At 46.9% G+C, this 19,767-nt stretch overlaps 1 protein-coding gene across 2 annotated transcripts in view; it reads right to left on the reverse strand.

Annotated features, from left to right (window-relative positions):
* NRK (Nik related kinase) overlaps positions 1-19,767 on the reverse strand; it is a 103,363-nt gene that overhangs the window by 13,277 nt on the left and 70,319 nt on the right. For both annotated transcript variants that reach the window (XM_044427204.1, XM_044427205.1), the window contains 8 exons: positions 19,576-19,752; positions 18,561-18,690; positions 16,960-17,118; positions 12,519-12,662; positions 9,969-10,103; positions 8,884-8,984; positions 7,744-7,893; positions 2,176-2,335 (listed from right to left, as the gene is read on the reverse strand). In XM_044427204.1, coding sequence (XP_044283139.1) covers positions 2,176-2,335; positions 7,744-7,893; positions 8,884-8,984; positions 9,969-10,103; positions 12,519-12,662; positions 16,960-17,118; positions 18,561-18,690; positions 19,576-19,752 — 1,156 coding nt within the window. The remainder of the gene's footprint in view (positions 1-2,175; positions 2,336-7,743; positions 7,894-8,883; positions 8,985-9,968; positions 10,104-12,518; positions 12,663-16,959; positions 17,119-18,560; positions 18,691-19,575; positions 19,753-19,767) is intronic.

Consider the following 19,767-nt stretch of genomic DNA (forward strand, 5'->3'; position numbering starts at 1 on the left):
AGATTCTGCCACTGTGCCTCTGGTCCTGCACCCACACTAGAAGTGCAGAAGGAAGCAGAGGAGGGAATGAAAGAGCCCCGGGGATGTGACGCCGTCTAGTTCTGCCCTCTCTCACCCTCCGAGGGGCCTTCAGAGATGAGCAGACCCAACTGCCATAGATTAAACAAACTTGGAGACAAAGTGTTCCTGCTGGAAGGAATTTGGACTGGTTTTTTCAGCTATTCTCTTTGATCATATTCAAAGCTGTAAAATATCCCTGGAGAAGATGGCCTTCCAATCATTTTGAAGGAATAAAAGGACAGCGCGCACGTTCGCTCTCCGTCACTCAAAATGCGGCTGTCGTCTTGGTTTTTCTTAACACACTCGTTACAGCTGTTTGATCCTTCTTGTTGCCTTGGGTTTGACCACACAGAGGCCAATCAATTCCCTCCACCATTCATGACCTGGTACTTTCTCTCCAAGATCAGACAGACATCCGTGGCATTTGGGAGGCAATGTTGGTTTAATATAAAAATCAAATGATCTGGCCTTCCAGCAGCTTGCTGTACTCCAGCTCAAGGTGGAAAAACAGCACTGTCTTCCAACAATTTCTGGAGAGAGCTGGTCCCCCGCCCCCTGGCATTTTAAAATCTGGCTCCCAGACAAGTGCATTCCTCACAGTTGGTCTCTCTCTCTCTCTCTCTCCCCCCCCCCCCCCCCCGAAATCTGACTGGCTGATGGTCCTTTTATCTTCGATCGTTTCACACCGTGCCACTAATGCAAGATTGTGGGATGCAAAGACTCAGCGTCGTATACACAGTGTTAAACATTAATGTGGCGCAGAGTAGAATTGTCTTGACATGTGTTAATTATGCCTCACAGCTCCAGTATTTTTATGGGGGGGGGGTTGCTGGAAAGGGAAAGAAGGGTGACTGCAGAGTCATCAAGAAAGCGACATATGGGAGCTTGCCTTACTGTGTAAATTCCATTTCTGTAAATTCTGTAACACAATGAACCTATTTTTCAAACAGGACGGAAAGTTGCAGTGCTTTTGGGAGAGTATGGCAACCACCCAAGCCAAACTTAGACGAGGGTGCACAGATGCTGGCAAATAGGCTATCAACAGCCCTGACAGCTTAAGACTAGACCAGGCCTTTGTGGATGCCATGCTGTGGAAAGATTGGAGGCACTGATAGACCTTGTGTTCCCAGGCACTGGCACATGGGCCAAGGCTTCCCATTTTCCCCTGTGTCTTCCCTGCTGCACCCTAACGGCTGTCGTATAGTTCTAATTTAGACCAGTGTGAATTAACAGGAGATAACCTTGTACAGAATTTGCTAAGACATTTCCATGCTACATGCAGCTCATGCTGTCTACTGGAAGTAACAGCAGAGAAAGAATCACAATCAGTCTATTAAAGACACAAAATAAACTTATAATTTGACAGAAGGTGGTGAATCCAGGCACACCGAGTGTGTGCGTGTGCGTGTGCGTGTGTGTGTGTGTGCACGGATATCGTTCCCCGAGTATTATCAGCTTCCCACATGCGAAATGGGTATCGGAACAGAAAACAGCTCAGAAGACTGGACTCAGACCACACCTCTGCCTTGTGCCGAGGTTCTTGGGCATTTTGCCTTTGTTTTAACCTCACCACTTTGCTTTCTGGGACACAGGCAGTTTGCAAGTGGTGATGTCTAACTATAGCAGCCGTTTTACAAGTGGGTTAGCTCTGTCCTCCCCTGTGCCCCCCGGCAGCCATCAGGCACCTTCTGGGCAACACTTTCTAAAAATTAACAATACACTGTGTGGAGAAGGACTACTTTTCGTCTCTCCTTGATTTCCAGCCATGCAGCTTCACTGCATGACACCAAGTCCCAGTATTGCAAGACGAGAACAAAAACCTCTCTCTGCTTGGCTTCCCTACTCCATGTATACTTTTATGAACCTCTGTCCGGTCTCTTCCAGAGTGCACTGCTTAAACTAAGATGCCTGAAACATACTGTAGGTTCTCTATATAGGGAAGGCTGGTAACCTTCTTTCTCACATTTTCCAATTTTGCAAAACCCTGCACTGGCTTTTCAGCTTGACACACACACACACACACACACACACACACACACTAACATCCCATACCTGTTGGCATGGGCCTCCCCTGGTGCAGTGGGATTCGGAGAGCTGTATCCTTTTCATACATACCTACAGATGCTGGCATTTCTCCCCACTGTAAAACATTTTCCTTTGAGAAGTGTCCATAAATGTCAATGTAGACGCCTTCATCTTCATAGGTAAGTAGAAGCTCCGTTCCACTGGTATTGGGAAGTATGATAATGGCGTGTGGGTGAATATTTCCCTGCATCTGGAATAATATGTTGTTAAGATTTATATCATGGAAGAGGCTACCATTTTAGAAGCTACCGTTTCTCAATCTAGGTATCTTGGCAGAGCATTAAAACCACCCGACTTGGAGCTCTTAGAAACAAAACAAAACAAAAAGATTTTCCTTTGTGAAAATGGTCTATATACTTTTTTGCAGGTTCAGCAATCATACAAATGAAAAGAAATACCCTTTTTATGTCAAGACAGCTGCCATCTGGAAAGAGGGATTTTTATCTTTCTTTAAATATCGAAAGATTGTATAGCAGGTCACTAGTCAATGTTTCACTTAGTATTCTGGAAGTCTCGTGTGGTGAAAATAAACCAAAGAGCAATTTGGACACAATAAGAGTAGCAACAAGATAATAAAAAAGATTGTAAAGTATACTTTAACTTAGCAATTATCTTACTTAAAGCATTTACAAACAAATTTATAGGCCAATCACTATGAAAACTGTATCAGTCAGTCTAAATAATTCAAAACATTAAGGTAATATTGAAAGTAAATATGAACTAGAAGGAACCAAGATTCTCTCTTCATCCCCCCGCCTCTTGAAATAGCACATATATTTACTGTTCTTCAGTTTGTTTGTTTTTTTAAAGCTCTGGATTACAGTTTGTTGGAAATGGATTTTTTAAAACATTTTCTAATGAAACATTCTTTCCTTTGGAAGTGATTGCTTGGATGATGACATTGATCTAAGGAGGGTGTGGAGAAGGGACTTTGGCTCCTTTGTTTAAAGAAAGCCCTGTACAGATTTAATTTAGCACTGTACAACCTAGCAAAGGCATGGCTGAGAGAAGAAATAAATGCATTTACGCTTTTGAAATAAACAGATGGGCTACAGAGCATAGCGTAAAAATATGTCACCAGCGGCAGCAAATATGGAATGGCATGGGGTAACTCAGAAGTCATGTCGCTCCACCCCTTTGCTGAGCCAAATTTTACCTTTTTCATACACTTAGCATACATAAAATTTGCCTGTACGTATTTTATTGCATGCAGATTGCTGATTTTGGCTCTTTCCTTCTTCTGCGAATTTTTCTGGTGGAAGGTGGGTATGGGAACGGGGTATGTGCTCTTCATTTATGTCCATCCTGCACCGAAAGCTTTCACCTCAACAAGAAGAAAGCTTTCACCTCAACAAGAATAGATAACAGTTTGAAAGAATGAACTGTCCAGATTTGCATAGCAAACTCTGGCATCCTACACCAAAGTCCGAGAGCCGATCTGGTGTAGCGGCTAAGTGTGTAGGACCCGGGTTCTAGTCCCTGCTTGGCTGTGGCACTCAGTGGGTGACTCTGGGCCAGTCCCAGATTCTCAGTCCAGCCTACCTCACAGGGTTGGTGTTGTGAGAATAAGACTGAGAGGAGAAGGAGAATGATGTAAGTTGCCTTGACTTCCTTGAAAGGAAAAAAGGCAGTGTACAAATAAATATGAGTAAATGAATAGCAGAGGGTCAGTCTAGACATCATGGGGAGAATTTATGACTGGATTCTTGATATCTTTTTAAACTTTTGTTACCTGCCCAGAGGACTTTGGCTATTGGGCAGTATAAAAATCAAATAAATATATTTTTTTCCTTCGTTAAAACTAGTTAGGAGGAATCGGGACTGGGTATAGGGGTGTATACTGGAGGGAAAATGGGAACATTCCTTTTTCTCTGTAAGCCATTCATTTTAGAAACCCCCCTCCCCCCCCTCCAAAAACAGCATTCACCCTGGGCAAGAGGAGGTGGAGGCATCTTCAGGTACATTCCCACTTCTGCAGCAAATAATAGCTTTGAGGGGAAAGGGACTGAAGCCAGGAATGGTTACAGGTGAGAGAATGATGGATCTCCTTCCCAAAACTCTCTAGTCCTGATCCACATCTCCTCCCAAGCCATAATTACCCAAAGAAAAAGTCATGCTCGGTTTGACCCCAAGTCCCAGCAGCCATGTGCCTAGCCCAAATCATTTTGCAGCCAAGTTCCACTGGCCACATTTCCTGAACTGGGGGGGGGGGGGCACAGTGCCTCCTGGTCCTTTTTGTTGCCCCAGACACTGTGTTTGCTGATGAAGCCTGTGGCAGCCCCGGCTACACAAACACAGTTCTGGAGGGAGTGTCCACACAGGCTCCTGACTGCTGGAAACTGCCTCTCACTCCCTTGAAAGAGATTTATTCCTCCGAGGTCATTCAGAGGTTTATATACAATGCACATTAACAACACACACCTACACCCAGAGGAAAACCGAGCAGTGCTTAAAAATCTCTTCAGCAGGCTTTCTATTCACATCCAGAAAAGCCTCCTGGTTCACACCATAAAATATTCAAACAGCTTAAAGCAATTTAGAATATGTAACTCGCAACCCCCCAGCACACCTCCCCTGTGAGAGAGAGGATTTGTGGTAAGCACGCTTGGAGTGGGGTGTGCGGGGAGGGCTCTTCTTTAGGAAAACTTAACATAAAACCCGTTCTGCAAACAGTCCTAACTCCTCCTCTGCAATGGCAGAACAAGGATTATCCCTTGAATCTCTAATTCAGTTATGAGACAGCTTGCAATTGGCATTTTCACAGGAAAGGGGAACATTTTTTTGGAATTGGCAGACACATGCAGCCCTAAAAGACACTCCTCCCCGCAGAAAGGGCATGCCATGCTCTGCCACCTTATCGCTGCGAATGAACCCTCAGGAAACCGCAGGGGTTGCTACTTGCCAAACTCAAGGCACCCAGGTCAGCCATGCAGTCCAGGGTCTCAGCAGCCACAATCCGTAAAACAAGAACAGGGATCCAGAGTCGGAAAGCAATTTTAATGCGCTGTCTTGGTATCACTCGCATGAGCAGGCGAGGCAGGGAGCAGCGCAGGTGAGGAAGGGGGAGTCAGCCAGCCAGTCTGCCTAGGCTTGGTGGGTCTGTTCTACCAGGAGCCTGGGACAAGCTTCCCGAAGGATATCATAGCCGGTCTCCTGAAGCTGGACCCTGCCAATGTCGCCGAGCCCGAGCAGCTACAGCCCAGCTCAGTGGCAGCGCTCCTGTCTCAGTCCCTGCACTGGGGTGGGGGGTGAAGCACGTATTTTTAGCCCATGCCATCCTAGGGTGGGTGAGTGAGCAGAAGCGGAGATGCCGTTCTCCTAGGGGAACTCCCCTATTGAGAAGTTCAGCTGGGAACAGATCACTCTTCCATGCACATAATTAAACTGGGAATTTGCAGCTCAACACTGATTTTATTTTATTTTATTTTATTTTATTTTATTTTATTTTATTTTGAGATGGTGACCGTTTCCCCTTGCCTTGCCATTGTAATGCTGCTTGTTCAATTGTGCCACCCCCTTTCCTTTCCTTTCCTTTCCTTTCCTTTCCTTTCCTTTCCTTTCCTTTCCTTTCCTTTCCTTTCCTTTCCTTTCCTTTCCTTTGAATCCCCACTCAGGCCCCTGGCTATTCTGCTTTCAGCTTTCCCCATCAATCCTTGCCCCAAGCAGAAGCAAGTTCGGGACGCACCCCTTCCTCTGCGCGTCCGTTGCTCTCCCTTCCTGGCCCCTTGGAGACAGAGGCCTGTCTCCCTTGCCTCAGCAGCCCTGCGAGGTGCAGAGCTCACTCTTGGCAAGCAAGTATACCGGAAGTGCCATGCAGTGGTCAGAGTACTGGTCTAGAACTAGGAAAGGACAGCCAGATAATCAAGGAGCAACTCCGCCAGGAGGAAAGGTTACAACCACCGAGATTGTGTGACGGGAGAAAAAGGCAAGAGCTGCAGAATTAGGCATGGCGTGGCGAAAGTGCAGGGGGAGAGATGTCATAAGACTTGAATGCAGTGGGGTCACTTTGTGAGGCTGACAGGTGGGGAATTTGGGACAGGCCAAAGGAAGGACCTTTTCGCACCATGCAGAGGGAAACTGGAATTCAAGACTGCAAGATGTTAGGATGGCTGCCAAGTTCGATGGCCTGAGAAGGAGGCGGGACACACACTGGAGGAGGGGCACGAGGAGCCATCCATGGCTGCCACGGATGGCTATATGCTTCCTCCAGGATGGGGCCTGTGGATGATGGTTGCTGGGAATCATGAGTGGGAGGGTGCTGCTGCACCCTTGTTTCACCTGTGGGGCAGCTGGTTGGCCACTGTGTGAGCAGCATGCTGTGCTGGATGGGCGTGAGGCCTGATCCGGCAGGGCTCTGGCCCTGATGGGACCCGCTCAGCCATGGCACTCCCTGTCCTTTAGCCTAGTTGACCTTATAGGACCATCAGGGACTGCCTTATACTGAGTCAGAGCTTTGGCTCATCTGGCCTGGTTTTGTCAACACTGACTGGCAGCAACAGGTCTCCAGGGTTCCGGTTTTGGTGGAGAAGCCAGAGATTGAACTTGGGGCCCTTTGCAGGCAAAGCAAGGCCCCTGCCCCGGAGCTGTGCCCCCGCCCTTCACAATTTTTTCACAGGGATGGTGGGGCCTGGATGGGGCCGCATCTCCCATGCCTGGCTTCCTGGAAGAAGAACCAGATAAAATGCCATAACGTCAAGCGACGGAGGGTGCCAAACCCAGCTTAGATTGATACAGTTGGGTACCTCTTCGACGGTGCCACAATGAACAGTGTTCAAACAGGCAACTTCAGCCTTCTATAGAAAGGACCTCAGGGAAACTTTGCTAAAAACAACAACACCACAATGGCAATTTGCTGGGGGGCAGGGGAAGGAAACCAGAACCCTGGGAACATACAACCCAAGAAAAAAGAGCATACAATTCTAAAAACTGGACCCCATTGCAACATTCACTGTGTTTGGCATATCCCTGCAGTTCTTTGCTCTAGGTCTGAGACCGAAGGAGAAACGATATTTAGCAGCAGCGTCTAACACAGGCTGCACTTATATGATTGTCTTCTCTTTATAACCACGCATAGTTGGGTTTTCAGACTCCAGGACAGAAACACATGCCTGGGGGTGCATGGCAGGGGAAAACAACAGGAGAAAAGAAGTACAGGAAGAAGCAGCTGGGAGGGATTAAATGCTCCTCTTCATTGCTTCTCTGCAGCAAAACCTTTCCTCCCCAAACTGTGCTGCAGGGAAGCAGCAGCATTCCAGGCTGGGCTCCAGGTGGCATCCTCACTTACGAACCCCGCAGGCCTTTGCATCCCCTTTGAATATTCTGCTCCGGGATTTGTCTGGTGACTTAGGACACAATATTTTCAGTGCTTGCACAAAGCATGTGGAGTTTGTACCCTCGGTCTGATTTTAGGCATTGGGAAAGAAACCACCATTGATTGTCTGTCAGACATGCCCAGGCAACCCCCCCCCCCCCACACACAAACACCATGGAAAACATGCAGGGTTATTTGTTGTGACGTCTGAACCCAGCCTTTGGGGCCTACAGACTGAAATATTCATTGAGGTTATCATTGTTAAAGATGGAAAGGTAGTATCTTACATGTGTTGGCAGGTACAAATCATACACGGATCCAGAATCCACATCAATCACGTGAAATCCAACCAGAGAGCCATAGATGACTTTTAACCTCTGCCCATTCTCAACAGTCAGGTCAACCAACAGTGGTTTTTCATGCAGTGAGGTGAAGGACTGGAACAAGAAAAGAACAGGTATTACACACCTTGTTGAAATGAGGGCTGCTTTGTAGTTTCCCTTCCTCATTACAAGCATGCCTGCCGAGTCAGAGGAAGAGCCTATCCATCTTTTAACTGGAGACATGACGGACAGAGGGCGGGAACCCTGCCTGCATAGCCGGAGCTCCACCACCGAGATGTGGGACCTTCCTTGGTGAAACTGACCGTGCCCCATGAATATATGGAATATAACTAATGATCAAGAATGCAAATGGCTAGTGCCACCTTAAAGGAGGCATTTGTTTCCCAGTGTGGACCTACCACTGAGACCTATGAAACTGCTGGGAGTGAGAGGTGGGGCCTTTTCAGAGATGGTGCTGCCTCCATGGAACTTCCATCCATGGCACGCAGAGTGAGTGGTCTCCTTTGTGAGTTTTGAGTGGGCCCTAAAGACTTCCATTCCATCTCCTTCTCATTAAAGAAGGAGATGCATGGGTTTAGGACTGCCCTTCTTGAACAGGATGGTTTCAGTTCTGTTCTTTACTTGGCATGGAAAAGCTTATTTTTTAAAAACGATTGTGAACTGTTTGCAAGGGCTCGTGGTCCTCAAAAGTGGTACATAAATGCAGAAATAACTCACTAAACAAATAATGTGTGTGGGTGGGAAACTCTTCTATGGTACCTACCATATATATGCATAATCCCAAAACAAAAGCATGCTTTTTTGCTTTAGAGTAATTCTTTCATATGCCAGTTTTTAATGATTTAAACTGACTAATATTATAAAATTAAAAATTACAAAATTTATAAGTGAATTTGCAGCAGAGAGGTCTTTAATGGGGCGGCAATGCCCACGGTTATGGTCTTTGCCACTACTAGACCTATTTTCTAATATTTTTCCTATGTTCTATAATTCTAGGAAGAGCAGAGACATGGAAAGAATTATACTTTGGAAAACAAACAAATCAGACTATAGTAAAAGTTTGAATCTGTACTGTGTACTTACCTTAAAAGCCATAAATTTGTGATATGGTTTAGGAGCCCAGGCATAGACCTCAACTGAATTTTTCACAGCAATCACAAGGAATTTGATCCTCTCGTATTTCACTGGAAAGTAACAGGTGGTTTGTCTTTTAAACGGAATAGTCACAGAAAGTGGGAAGACAGCCTGATGGTGTGATCCGGTGCCTCCTGCTAATGGGCCGGACCTTTGGTTCATCTAGCTCCGTATCGGCAGCTTCCTTCCAGGGTGTTCGGGGGATGGGGCTGCCACGGCTGGCTCTGGGGCTGCGAGGAGAACCGTGCGTGTGGCACGGGATCTCCTTGCCCAGGGGCGCAGATGCTGAATGCGCAGGAGAGGAAACTCAGAGCCCACCACGAGGGCTCACTGCAGCAGCCCCATAGCCTTGCCCCCACGGAAGTCAAGCCCCGCGTTCAGGCTGCTGCATGAAGCCATATCAACACACGAGCCACAGTGGCTTTCACTTCCACCAGGGGCAGGTCTCTTGTTGAGCTCATTAGTTGCCCAGCCAAGGCAAAAGCCCCCCAAATTCTTTGCCTGGTGGCAGGGAACTGTCTCCTGTTGCTGGGGAAATTAACTTCACCCGGCTGCACACTGGGGAAGCTAAGCTCACGGAGAGCAGGAAATTCAGGGTTCGAGGTCTGGAAAATGATGTCACCATCACTGCTAGTAAGGGTGGTCGGCATCCTTGTGAGTCAAGACTCCATTGCCCTGCTCTGGAACTATCAAATCCGGGCTGTGCCTGGTCTTCTGAGCGCTCTGGGCTTGAATCCCAAATAGATTTAGAGGGCTGTGGGGAGAGAGGGGCGGGCCCTCCCATGGGGGGACCTTTTGAGGGGCTCGGGCGTTGGGCAGCTGACACCATGCTCATCAGCCTATCATCACTGCTGCCACTGCCAAACTCTGTATTTTTACTTGGATTTTGTTTTAATCGTGCGGTTCCTATGTATATTTTTAAACCTGTAAACTGCCCAGAGAGCCCAATGGGCTACGGGGTGGTATAAAAGTGTAATAGCTGTAATAATAACGAACTGGGCCCTAGCACGCCTTTAAGAATGGAGGGCACTCACCCACTTTATAGTGAATGCAGCCTTCAAGATCTCCCACTGACACCCATCCCTGCCGCTTCTCCACGTCGGGATCATTCCTCAAGATCTTGTTTCGTAGCCAGGATAAGTAGTAGACCCGTAGCTTATTCTTTTTACCTAGCATTTGTTGGAAAAACAGCAGAGAAGCGAGTTGCACTTGACAGTCTTGTACCAGCGACATGGAAGGAAGGTGGAAACAGTTTCGAGTTGAGTTCTGCATCAAAGGAGCAAGTTGCTTTGGACTGGGGCACCCAGGGAATTGTTGGACTTTTTTCTGTCCAAACATGCACAGAACTGCACACTTAAGCTCAAATTCTTTCCATCCTGTTTATGAGGGAGTTTGTTAATATTGGTAATCTGTGTGTGTGTGTGTGTGTGTGAGAGAGAGAGAGAGAGAGAGAGAGAAAGACTGACTGTGCCCCCTTGCAGGTTACCATAATGTGGTTGCAGTAGGTTTCTGGAAAACCTGGTCAATTAATTTTTCTACTGTGGAAAAAAGCCTCTCTTTTTCTGCTAAAGCTTCTGTCTGCAGGCCAACAATTCATGTGAAATGATCCATCACTCTGAATCTGTTTGCTGATCCATTCTTGTTTTTCATGCAATAGCTCCTTCCTTCAACACCTCCTGGATAATCCCTGTCTTGAAAAGCACCATTCCTCCTTTCACATCCAAGCGTTATTCATCTTGTTTCAATTTTGTGGATTTTAAGCATATTTTAGAAGTTGAGAATGTACTTCTATGTATTTCTAGATTTTGCTTTTTGTTATAACCCATTCCATGTGCATCTCTCTCGCTCTCTCTCTCTCTCTGTGTGTGTGTGTGTATGGTTTAATCATCAACAAAATATGGCTAATTAACTGTTGCTATATAAAGAGATATCATTCCACATGGGGATTATTATATTTAAGGTACAATCCTATGCAAATGTGGATGGAAAAGCACCTACAACTCCCAGCATGCCCAATTGAAGCCCTTTTTTCTGTTTAAATTTGCACTGGCCTGTTTGATCTGTTTATCCCTCTCTCCCCACCGCACTATATGCTGATATTATGCATCTCTTCATTTTTATTTGGATTTATTTGCAAAAATCTGGTTTACTGCTGAGCAATAAACCATCACTTGAGAGAGGCCTGGATCTTATCTAGAATAGTCATGGTGACTGAACTAATTGCTGCCTCTCGTGCTACCTCATGAAAAGCGCTGCGTAGCTTGAAAGACTGCGCAAACTTTCTCTAATACTTCGTTCCAGTACAAGTGATCACTGCACGTCATTTGCATCCCCGCATGCAGAGTCCCACCACCCTTTCTATTCCCCTTTCCCCTCAGATATATTCTTGCCCACTAACAGGTCCCCAGTTTCAAACCGTCTTGCCAACAACGTCTCACACATACATGCCTCGTCTGTGCTCAAGGAGGAATAACTTTATGGCTGCTGAATTCATTCCCAGGGCAGGGGCGGAGTCGGAGTTAAATGAACAAACGCTCCATGACTCATACTATGAAGAGGTCGGATTTAAACCATTATTAAGATAGAAACATATAAGCACAGTGAGTCAGACGGGGTCTCCTGGGCCATCTAGTCTGGCCCCCAGCTCCAGCTGACTCCATTCAACATATGGTTGCCCAGTCTTTCCTTTAACATGCTCAGTGATGGGGCCGCCACCATCTCCTGTGGAAGCCCAACCTATAGGTCCTATCCATCTGGAAGTACTTCCTGGCATCCAACCTGAATCACAGCTCTTTGAGCTTTGCCCCATTGAACTGCACCCTTTCCTCCACTGCAGGGGAGAACAGGCCATGATCCTCCACTCTGTGACACCCTCTCCCATACCTGGATGTTGCTATAAAATCCCCTCCAGGCTGAAAAGACCCAGATCCCTCAATCTCAACTCATATGTCACTCCACACCCCAAACTGGACACCATCCTTGAGACCCGGTGCTGAACTGATACTAACCTATCTATGTCTCTCCTATCATTTGGAGCCCAGAATTGGTTACAGTACTGCAGTTGTGGGTGCACCAGAGTCTTGCAGAGTGGGAGTAACACCTTTCTTGACCTGGAAGCCACACTTCTGTCTATACAGCCAAGGGTGATGTTTGCCTTCTTACCCACGACGTCACACTGTTGGCTCCTGTTTAGCCCACTGCTGACAAGTACCCCACGATCCCTTTTGCAAGTGTTGCTCTCCAGCCATGTGCCCCCCTCCTGTACCTATGGCACCTATACCTGACTCCCAAGTGCAAGACCTTGCACTAATCCACATTCAATGACATCCTGTTGTCCCCCACCCACTTCCACAGTCTGTCCAGATCCTTTTGGATCTGAAGTACCTGCTGGTGTACTTTATCAGTCTTGCAGACCGGTCTACAAATTAAGCAGGCAATGAAACAGTTTGCACTGCATCTACACCAAGGACAATCGAAGCATGAGAAAGGACCAGGGAGTTGTTGCAGCCCAACATATGGTCTCCCTTCCTTGCAATTGCTTCTGGTCCTACAACAGGGCAGATGGGAAGAGCCACCAGATCAACCTGAGATGGTGATTAGTACGTTGAGTCCTTCAAGTACGTCCATCTGCTGGAAGCGCCTCCGGGTTATGAGCGAGTACACTCGTCCTTGTCCACTTCTGTCTAGAAGCCACAGTCCATTCTCCGTCCCCACAAGCAAATTCACCCCTGTGAATGCACAAAAGCACCATATGAGGGCGAAACCCACTGAGGCCATTTGGACCGCTTTGACCAGCTTTTGGACCGGCGAGGGAACAAATGCATCCTTGCTCATGTCTTTGTTAGGGCTTGTCCTTGATGGTCCATCTAAAGGCTGAATTTGACCAGGGCCAACCCATCCAAGCTGCCCGCTGCTCTCCAGGGCCCAGGCCAGGCCAGGGTGCCCACTTCCTCCTCCGGCAGGTGTGGCATTTGCAGCAGCAGGAAAGGACATGGCAGGTCCGTTCAGAGCAGCTGTCACTGGGATGCTCGGGGGCTTCATGAGAACCTTTGGAACATGATCTCCTCCATAGCCCGTGACAAACCCAGAGAGGTTCACCTGGCACTGTGACTTTATTCTTTTCAGCACCAGGCTAAAACCTTTTTATTTTCCCAACATTTTTGATTGTTAGTTTAATATGAGTTTTATTGTCAGAAATTGATAACGATGCTGTGTTTTATTTTATTTTATGTCTTACAGTTAAACTGTCCTAAGACTTCAGTAAGTGATGGTCTAAAACAGTTGAAAACAAAGAGACAAATAAATAAGTGTGCCAAGATTGCACAGGGGCCACAGGACCACTGAAGCCCCATGAAAACCCCAGAGGGCGAGATACGGCAGTCCTCTCTTCAGGGTGTCAGCAGTGGTGCAGTGCTAGGGAGGCAGAGAAGTTCATGGCTTGTCAGAAGCTGCAGCTGACAGTAGCAAAGGAGCTCAGGTGAGCCCTGGATTGGGCAGCCAAGTCTACCAACGACAATTAGTCACAATCAGCAGGAACAGGATATTGCAGCGGTAATGTTTGCTGTCCGGCCAGCCGGCCAGCCAGCCAGCCAGCCAGCCATGCCCCCTTCCAGGATACTCCATTCCACTCTGTGCCTACCAAACTCATTTGGTCTTCTTTGGGCTCACTCAGTCTTCTTCTGGGGTCTCTTCCTTGCCTTCTCCCTTCAGTGTGGGTGCTGTCAGTTTGGCTACATAATTACCTACTTGTACCTTACAATTTCTATCCCACCTTTTCTCTAAATGGTGGCGCAGCAGCTTAATGACACTGGAACTGTTGACCAGAAATGGTTGGCACTCCGGCGGTTCAAGCCCAGCTTCCACCAGATGGAGTGATCTCCCATTGTTTGCCGCTAGCTCCTAGCCAACCTGGCAGTTCAAAAGCATGTCATGCGAGCAGATAAATAGGTACCACCTCGGTGGGAAGGTTAGAGCACTCCAGGACACCATGCTGTCCACATGACCATGGAATCATCTTCAGACAGCGCTGGCTCACAGCCTCAGAAATGGAGATGATCAGCACCTCCTGTTAGCCTCTGGCTAAGCGGAGTAAATTTCACAGGGACTCCGTTGCCTTTTCTCCAAGGAGCATATCTGTGCCTCATACTCCCCTTCATATTTATCTTTACAACAACCCTGTCTGGGTAAGTGTCCAGCCCATGTCACCCAGTCAGCTTCACAGTCAAGCGGGAACTAGAACCCGAACCTTGCAAGTCCCTGGCCAGCACCGTAACTTCTACGCCACACAGGCTCAAGATTCAGTTCCTGGGAGAATTTTGCTGTTAGCACCCATGGCAGCTAAATGTGCCCAGAGCCGCCATGACACTGCATGTGTTGGTGGGGAGCAGGAGAGGGGGAGTGCTGCAGCTGCCTTCATGTCCTGCGGAAATACCTGGCTGATTAAAAGGGAGGCCTCATGAGATGGACCTTACGTCTGATCCAGAAGGTCTCCCCTTTCAGTGCTCTTCATGCAAGGTGTTGGAGGAAAAGCCAAGGTGTGGACATGTAAGGGTTAGGCAACAGAGAGGGTCCATTTTGGAGTATTCATCTCTGAGCTTCAGAATTGTCACTGAAATTTCACTTTGAATGATACTGTGACATAGTCTTGGTGGTCCAGTCCCATGCAAGAGACTCTTCTGAGGGATTTTGGAAGAGCCAGAAATAATTTCAACAGCTCTTGCAGATCTTCTTAGAGTGGGAATCCCTGAGCTCCCCAGACATCACTAAGGGTGCAATTCTGGGCATGTTTAGACAGGAAAAAGTCCTACAGTTCCCAGTATGGCTGGCTGTGGAGGGATGCAGGGCATTCCAGGACTTTTGTCTGTCTAAACATGCAAAGGGTTGCACCCTGTTGTTTTCCAAATACTCAAGAATTTGTTTGTCTACAAAGAATTATTCTTGAGCCAATGGAAGTGCTGATGGACTGATATCCTACAGGCAAGCTTCCATTTGGTTCCATGTTTGATAAGGTTTCTTATCAGTGTGTTTTGGTGGAAATAATGAGATGGCATAAGGTATTGCATAGAACAGAAAGAAAATGTAGTGAAATACTAGCAACGGCCCAGTAAGAACATAACGTTCCTCACCTCAGCACACATATCATTATCAGCTTTGCTATGCTATTCTGTTTTTAATTTAAAATCTTGGCCTCCTCCAAACATACATCAAATGAAACCCAGAGAACTGTAAACTGTAAATCTACATTTCCTGGGATAATTTCTTTCTCGCATTTCATTCATTTATTTTGTTTCTCATTTAAGGCTCAAGTCAAGGCAGAAGAGTGTGGGTAAAATATCACACTGGCTTCATGGAGCTTATCGTTGTATTGGCTGGTGACAGGAAGATGGAAAATTACAGTCAATGGGGAACGGAGGCATCAATAATGAGAATGGATCTTTAAAAGACGGGCACCCTAGCCCTGCAGTTGGCAGATTATACTCTACTTACATGTAGGAAGCCTTGCGTCAAGGGCCAGTATTACTATGCATTTTGCTTATTTTATGGCAGGCCAATGACTCAGCTGAGAACCAGGCACAATTTCCTAAGAGGAGGAGTGTAGGGATTGGGTTCACTCCTCCTATAAAACAGTTTTTAATGGTTGTTGATTCAGAAGCTGATTCATAAATGGATGAGGGGTCAGAATTCTCAGTTGACTTGCTCAAGGACCATGGATCTAGAGACATGTCAGCCCGTCCTTGAGAATCAGACAGTTTCTAATTCTATGGGAAGGTTTAGTGGACAAGCTGAAGTGGGAGGGATGGACTTAACACTGGTAGTCTGATCATATGGTGTCAGGCTAAGAGGGCAGACCAACGGAGAAATGTCAGACTTCCACGTGACTGCCCCATAAGCAGCAGGGTCCACCTTGAAGGTAAGGTCAGCTCTTTCTGGTTTGGAAGGGAAGAGAACAATTCAATTTGGAAGCGCCTTCTTATCATTAAGCTGCATTTCCCTAATGGCCAGTATTCTAACTTGGCTCATGTCCTTTGTTGACTTCTGCAATAATCTTATTTTGTGTCACAAAGCCATCCTAGCTGGTCAACCCTAACCCAACAAAGACCATCAGTTTGAAAAACCTTGTCCTGATCTGCTTAGCAGGAGAAGGCAACCAGCTTACAACAAAGAGGACTCCACCAATGCCTGTATGACTCTCCTGAATGAGCAGCCTGAGGCTGTGGCCCTTGGAAGGGGCCCCAGCTGGGGAGTCTGCAGCAACCACGGCCAGCTCCAGAGCTTCACCACCATTCCCAGGATCCCCTGCACGGAGCATCGCCATCAGAGATGGCCATGCTCCTAAACCGTTGCCCATAATGGAAGATGCACAAGGCCCCCCGCTAGCTGAAGACCTCCTTTCTCTGAGCTTTACTTGGGAAGATGAAGCAAGAACAGACTTGCACCCACGACATGGGAGATGGCACAGCGGCTGTCCAGTTGTTGCTGGCACAGCACCATCTATCTAATCTATCTATCTGTCTAAAATATTTCTAACCCATCCTTTGCCCAAGCCTCAGGACAGCTTACAAAAAACCAATCAATGATATAAAACACAATTAAACCATCCAATAAAAGCAATTTTGCAAACAATAATAGCAATTCAAAAATAAATAAAGGAAGAATAAGAAAGAAAAAGTGCCTGTATAAAATATTATTGATTTTGTTTAAATTATTAATTTAGTTATTAAAATGATGGGTATTTAAAAAGTCCAGTTTCTCAAGCTTCATTGACAGGACAGCTCTCCTTATTCGGCCAGACAGCCTCAGCATACACTGCTCTGCATGGCTCTGACTGGGTATCTTCCCAGCCTCAGCTGTACTACAGGCAGTCTGGCCAAGACCATGCAGTGGGTAGGAATGAGGACATGCAAAGCCGGACACACATTACATCATATGACAATATGGTTGCCCCCGAAAACTGATTTATTACGGTATCAGTTCTCCTAAGAACATCGTTCTCTATTGATATTTGCTTCCGACAAGCTTACTTACCCCATAATGCAGCACACAAGATCTCGGAATTGAACTTCTTTTTGTATTTGCGGATTTCTGGGCTATCGCTCTGTGGTCGGATGTTGGTGGGGTTCACGTTGACGACAGAACCTTTCCTGGCATTTTGTCTACTGGTGGGCTCTGCTTTCACATTGGATGCTGAGAGGAAAAGCAGTCAGGATTTATGAAACAGGCACTTGGCCTGCCGAAACAAGCTAAGAGCCTGTGAAAATCTTGCCGTTTTCTCTTTAACTGCTTGCAGCCCCTGACAGAAGTTCAGCAAATTGTAGTCTTTACCACCGCTTTTTAAAGAACATCTGTGGGTCAGACATTCAAAGCAACATTGCACGTTATATGCCTAGTTTTTTTAAAGTAATAGCTGCTAGAAAGTTTACATTTAATCCTTTCCTTTCCCCATTGTAGTTGGTGAAAATTCTTGCTTTCAAGTGCTGTCAGTGACCGATTTCTTCCCAAAGCAAATAGCAACTTCAAAGAGAAAGTTTTTGTTTAGGACACAGATAAGGTCCCCTTCTCCACCTGCTGGGACCCTGATAAGTTTCTCTGTCTTTCTCTCTCTCACACACACACAGAGTGAGATCTCAGGAGTTGCTATTTGCATGTTCTAAAAATTTGCATTTTCAACGCATTCAATGCCACTTCTAGTTCACTCCCTAGGACCCTTTCTTACATGGGTCAAAACAAGATGTAACCACATTTACAGCAAACCCCTTCATATGAATGGGTCTACTTTAATTATGAGTATATTTGGATTCAATCCAAATTCTGCAGAGACTTCAAAAGTAGCATAAAGCAGACTGTGATATTGCAACAGCATCCTTCAGAGAAATAAGAACATACTGTGCTAACATTGCAGACACAGGAATCTCTTTGCCAGAGTTGAGCAACAGCTGGGAAACAAAATCCAAACTGAGCGTATACAAGTCAGGGGGGAAATTAGGAGTGTACAATGTGGCCTTAACTGATTCAAGACCCCATGTCTGTCTCACCCAGCTGAACACTAATTGGCAGCTCTGGACAGTGAAGAAAGCATCCAGGAAGAAAATGGACGCATTTGAACCATGGTCTTGAAGGAGAGCTTTGTGGATACCCTGGAGAGACAGGAGGACCAGCAAGGGGGGCCCAGATCAGACCAAGCCAGAACTCGTCCTGGAAGCAAAACTGATGAAACTGAAGCCATCTGGGGCACATCACGAGAGAAGGCAAGAGTCAGATTCAACAGAGAAGACAATAATGCTAGGGAAAGGCAAAGGCGGCAGCAGCAGCAGAAGACCGAATATGAGCTGGGCTGACTCCATAAAGGAAGCCGCAGCCTTGAGTTGGCAAGAGCTGAGCTGGGCTGTCAAGGATAGGACACTCTGGAGAGCAATCGTAAGTTGGAGATACCTGGAGGGCATGGAACAACAAACAGCACTCCAGTGGCTCAAATGAGAACCTTTTCTAGCTAAGGCGGAAATGCTGGGGCTTTTTCTGCGCAAGCCATCCACGCTGCGGCTGAGCGGTATCCCTGCCTTGAATTCCAGGGCATGCAACCCCACATGCTTCTTAAAACAGGATAGCCCAGCGAAATCAGCTCTACTCACGGGAACCACAGTTTGGTCCAGTCGGACTGGAAGGAGGGGGAATTTGTAGAAGCCTGGGATCAATGAATGAAGTAAATGAAGACGTCGAGGAGGAGCTGCCCTTTGAGGGGGTACTGTCAGTGCTTGGTGTCTGAAATGAAGGAAGGAGGAAGAAATGAATGGATCAAGTCACGACAGCCTGCTGCAAAGGCGTTATGTCGATAACACCTTGTCTTCATGGTTTGAATCCTCTTAGGGGGAAAAACAACCACAACTAGCTGCAATTGCAATTCTAAAACTTTAGCAGTTTGTGCATTTTGCACTTCCCTTCTTGGGTTCTTGCACCAAGACACGACTGTTTTCTTTAATGCTACTCATTATATTTATACGCCACCTTGTTCTTTTCAAGGAACTCGAGGTGGCTTACTGAATGCTCCTTCTCCTCTCAGTCTTATTCTTACAATAATCCTGTGAGGTAGGTCGGGCTGAGAGACTGGGACTTTCCCAAAGCAACCCCATCAGCTTGATGGCTGAGTGGGGACTACAGCCTGGATCTCCAAGTCTCCAGCCCTACACTGTAACCACCGCCCCACACAAGGCTATGGTGCAGCAAATTTAAGCGACCCCTGGCTTAAATCTAGGCAATCTGGCTGGCAATCAAGAAGCAACTGGTGTAATATGGCACAGAGTGCTGGCTGTGACTGTCAGCCTTGAAAGCATTCGTATCTGGAGAGCAGAATCTGGAAATTGGCACCAAGGGTAGACAATGCTGGGCACTTGCTGATGGCCCACAGGCCAGCAGGGACTCACTGCCAAGAGCATCTGGGACTTGCTCCTCATTACCACTCCTGCCTGATGTTCACCTTCCTCTCCCTCTGGCTCGGACTGTGGCAGTACTGAGAAGGAGGGGCCGCCTCCTTGTGATGAGAAAGAGGAAGGGGAGCAGAAGGAACAGATGATAAAAGCAGTGGGAAGGTAGGCTCCCTGGGGGTGCTTTGCCCCTCGAAAACTGGCAACCGCGTGTTGGAAATGTTACCTTGCTGGGAACAGGCTTGCTCTGAGGTTCTTGACTGTTCCCTGGAGTCTTTAGCTGGTGGGTTGGACAGTCTGAAATGTGGCTTTGCTGCAAGAGGTCTGGGAGAAGGTAGTTTTGGTTGCTCATGCTCCAGAGGCCTTCAGGAGGGCCACAGCTGAGTTTTCCTGCAATGTAATCCTGCACCAAAGAACA

This window comes from Varanus komodoensis, unplaced genomic scaffold, assembly GCF_004798865.1.
Source record: "Varanus komodoensis strain SLA01 unplaced genomic scaffold, ASM479886v1 scaffold18_3, whole genome shotgun sequence".
NCBI classification, from domain to species: Eukaryota; Metazoa; Chordata; class Lepidosauria; order Squamata; family Varanidae; genus Varanus; species Varanus komodoensis.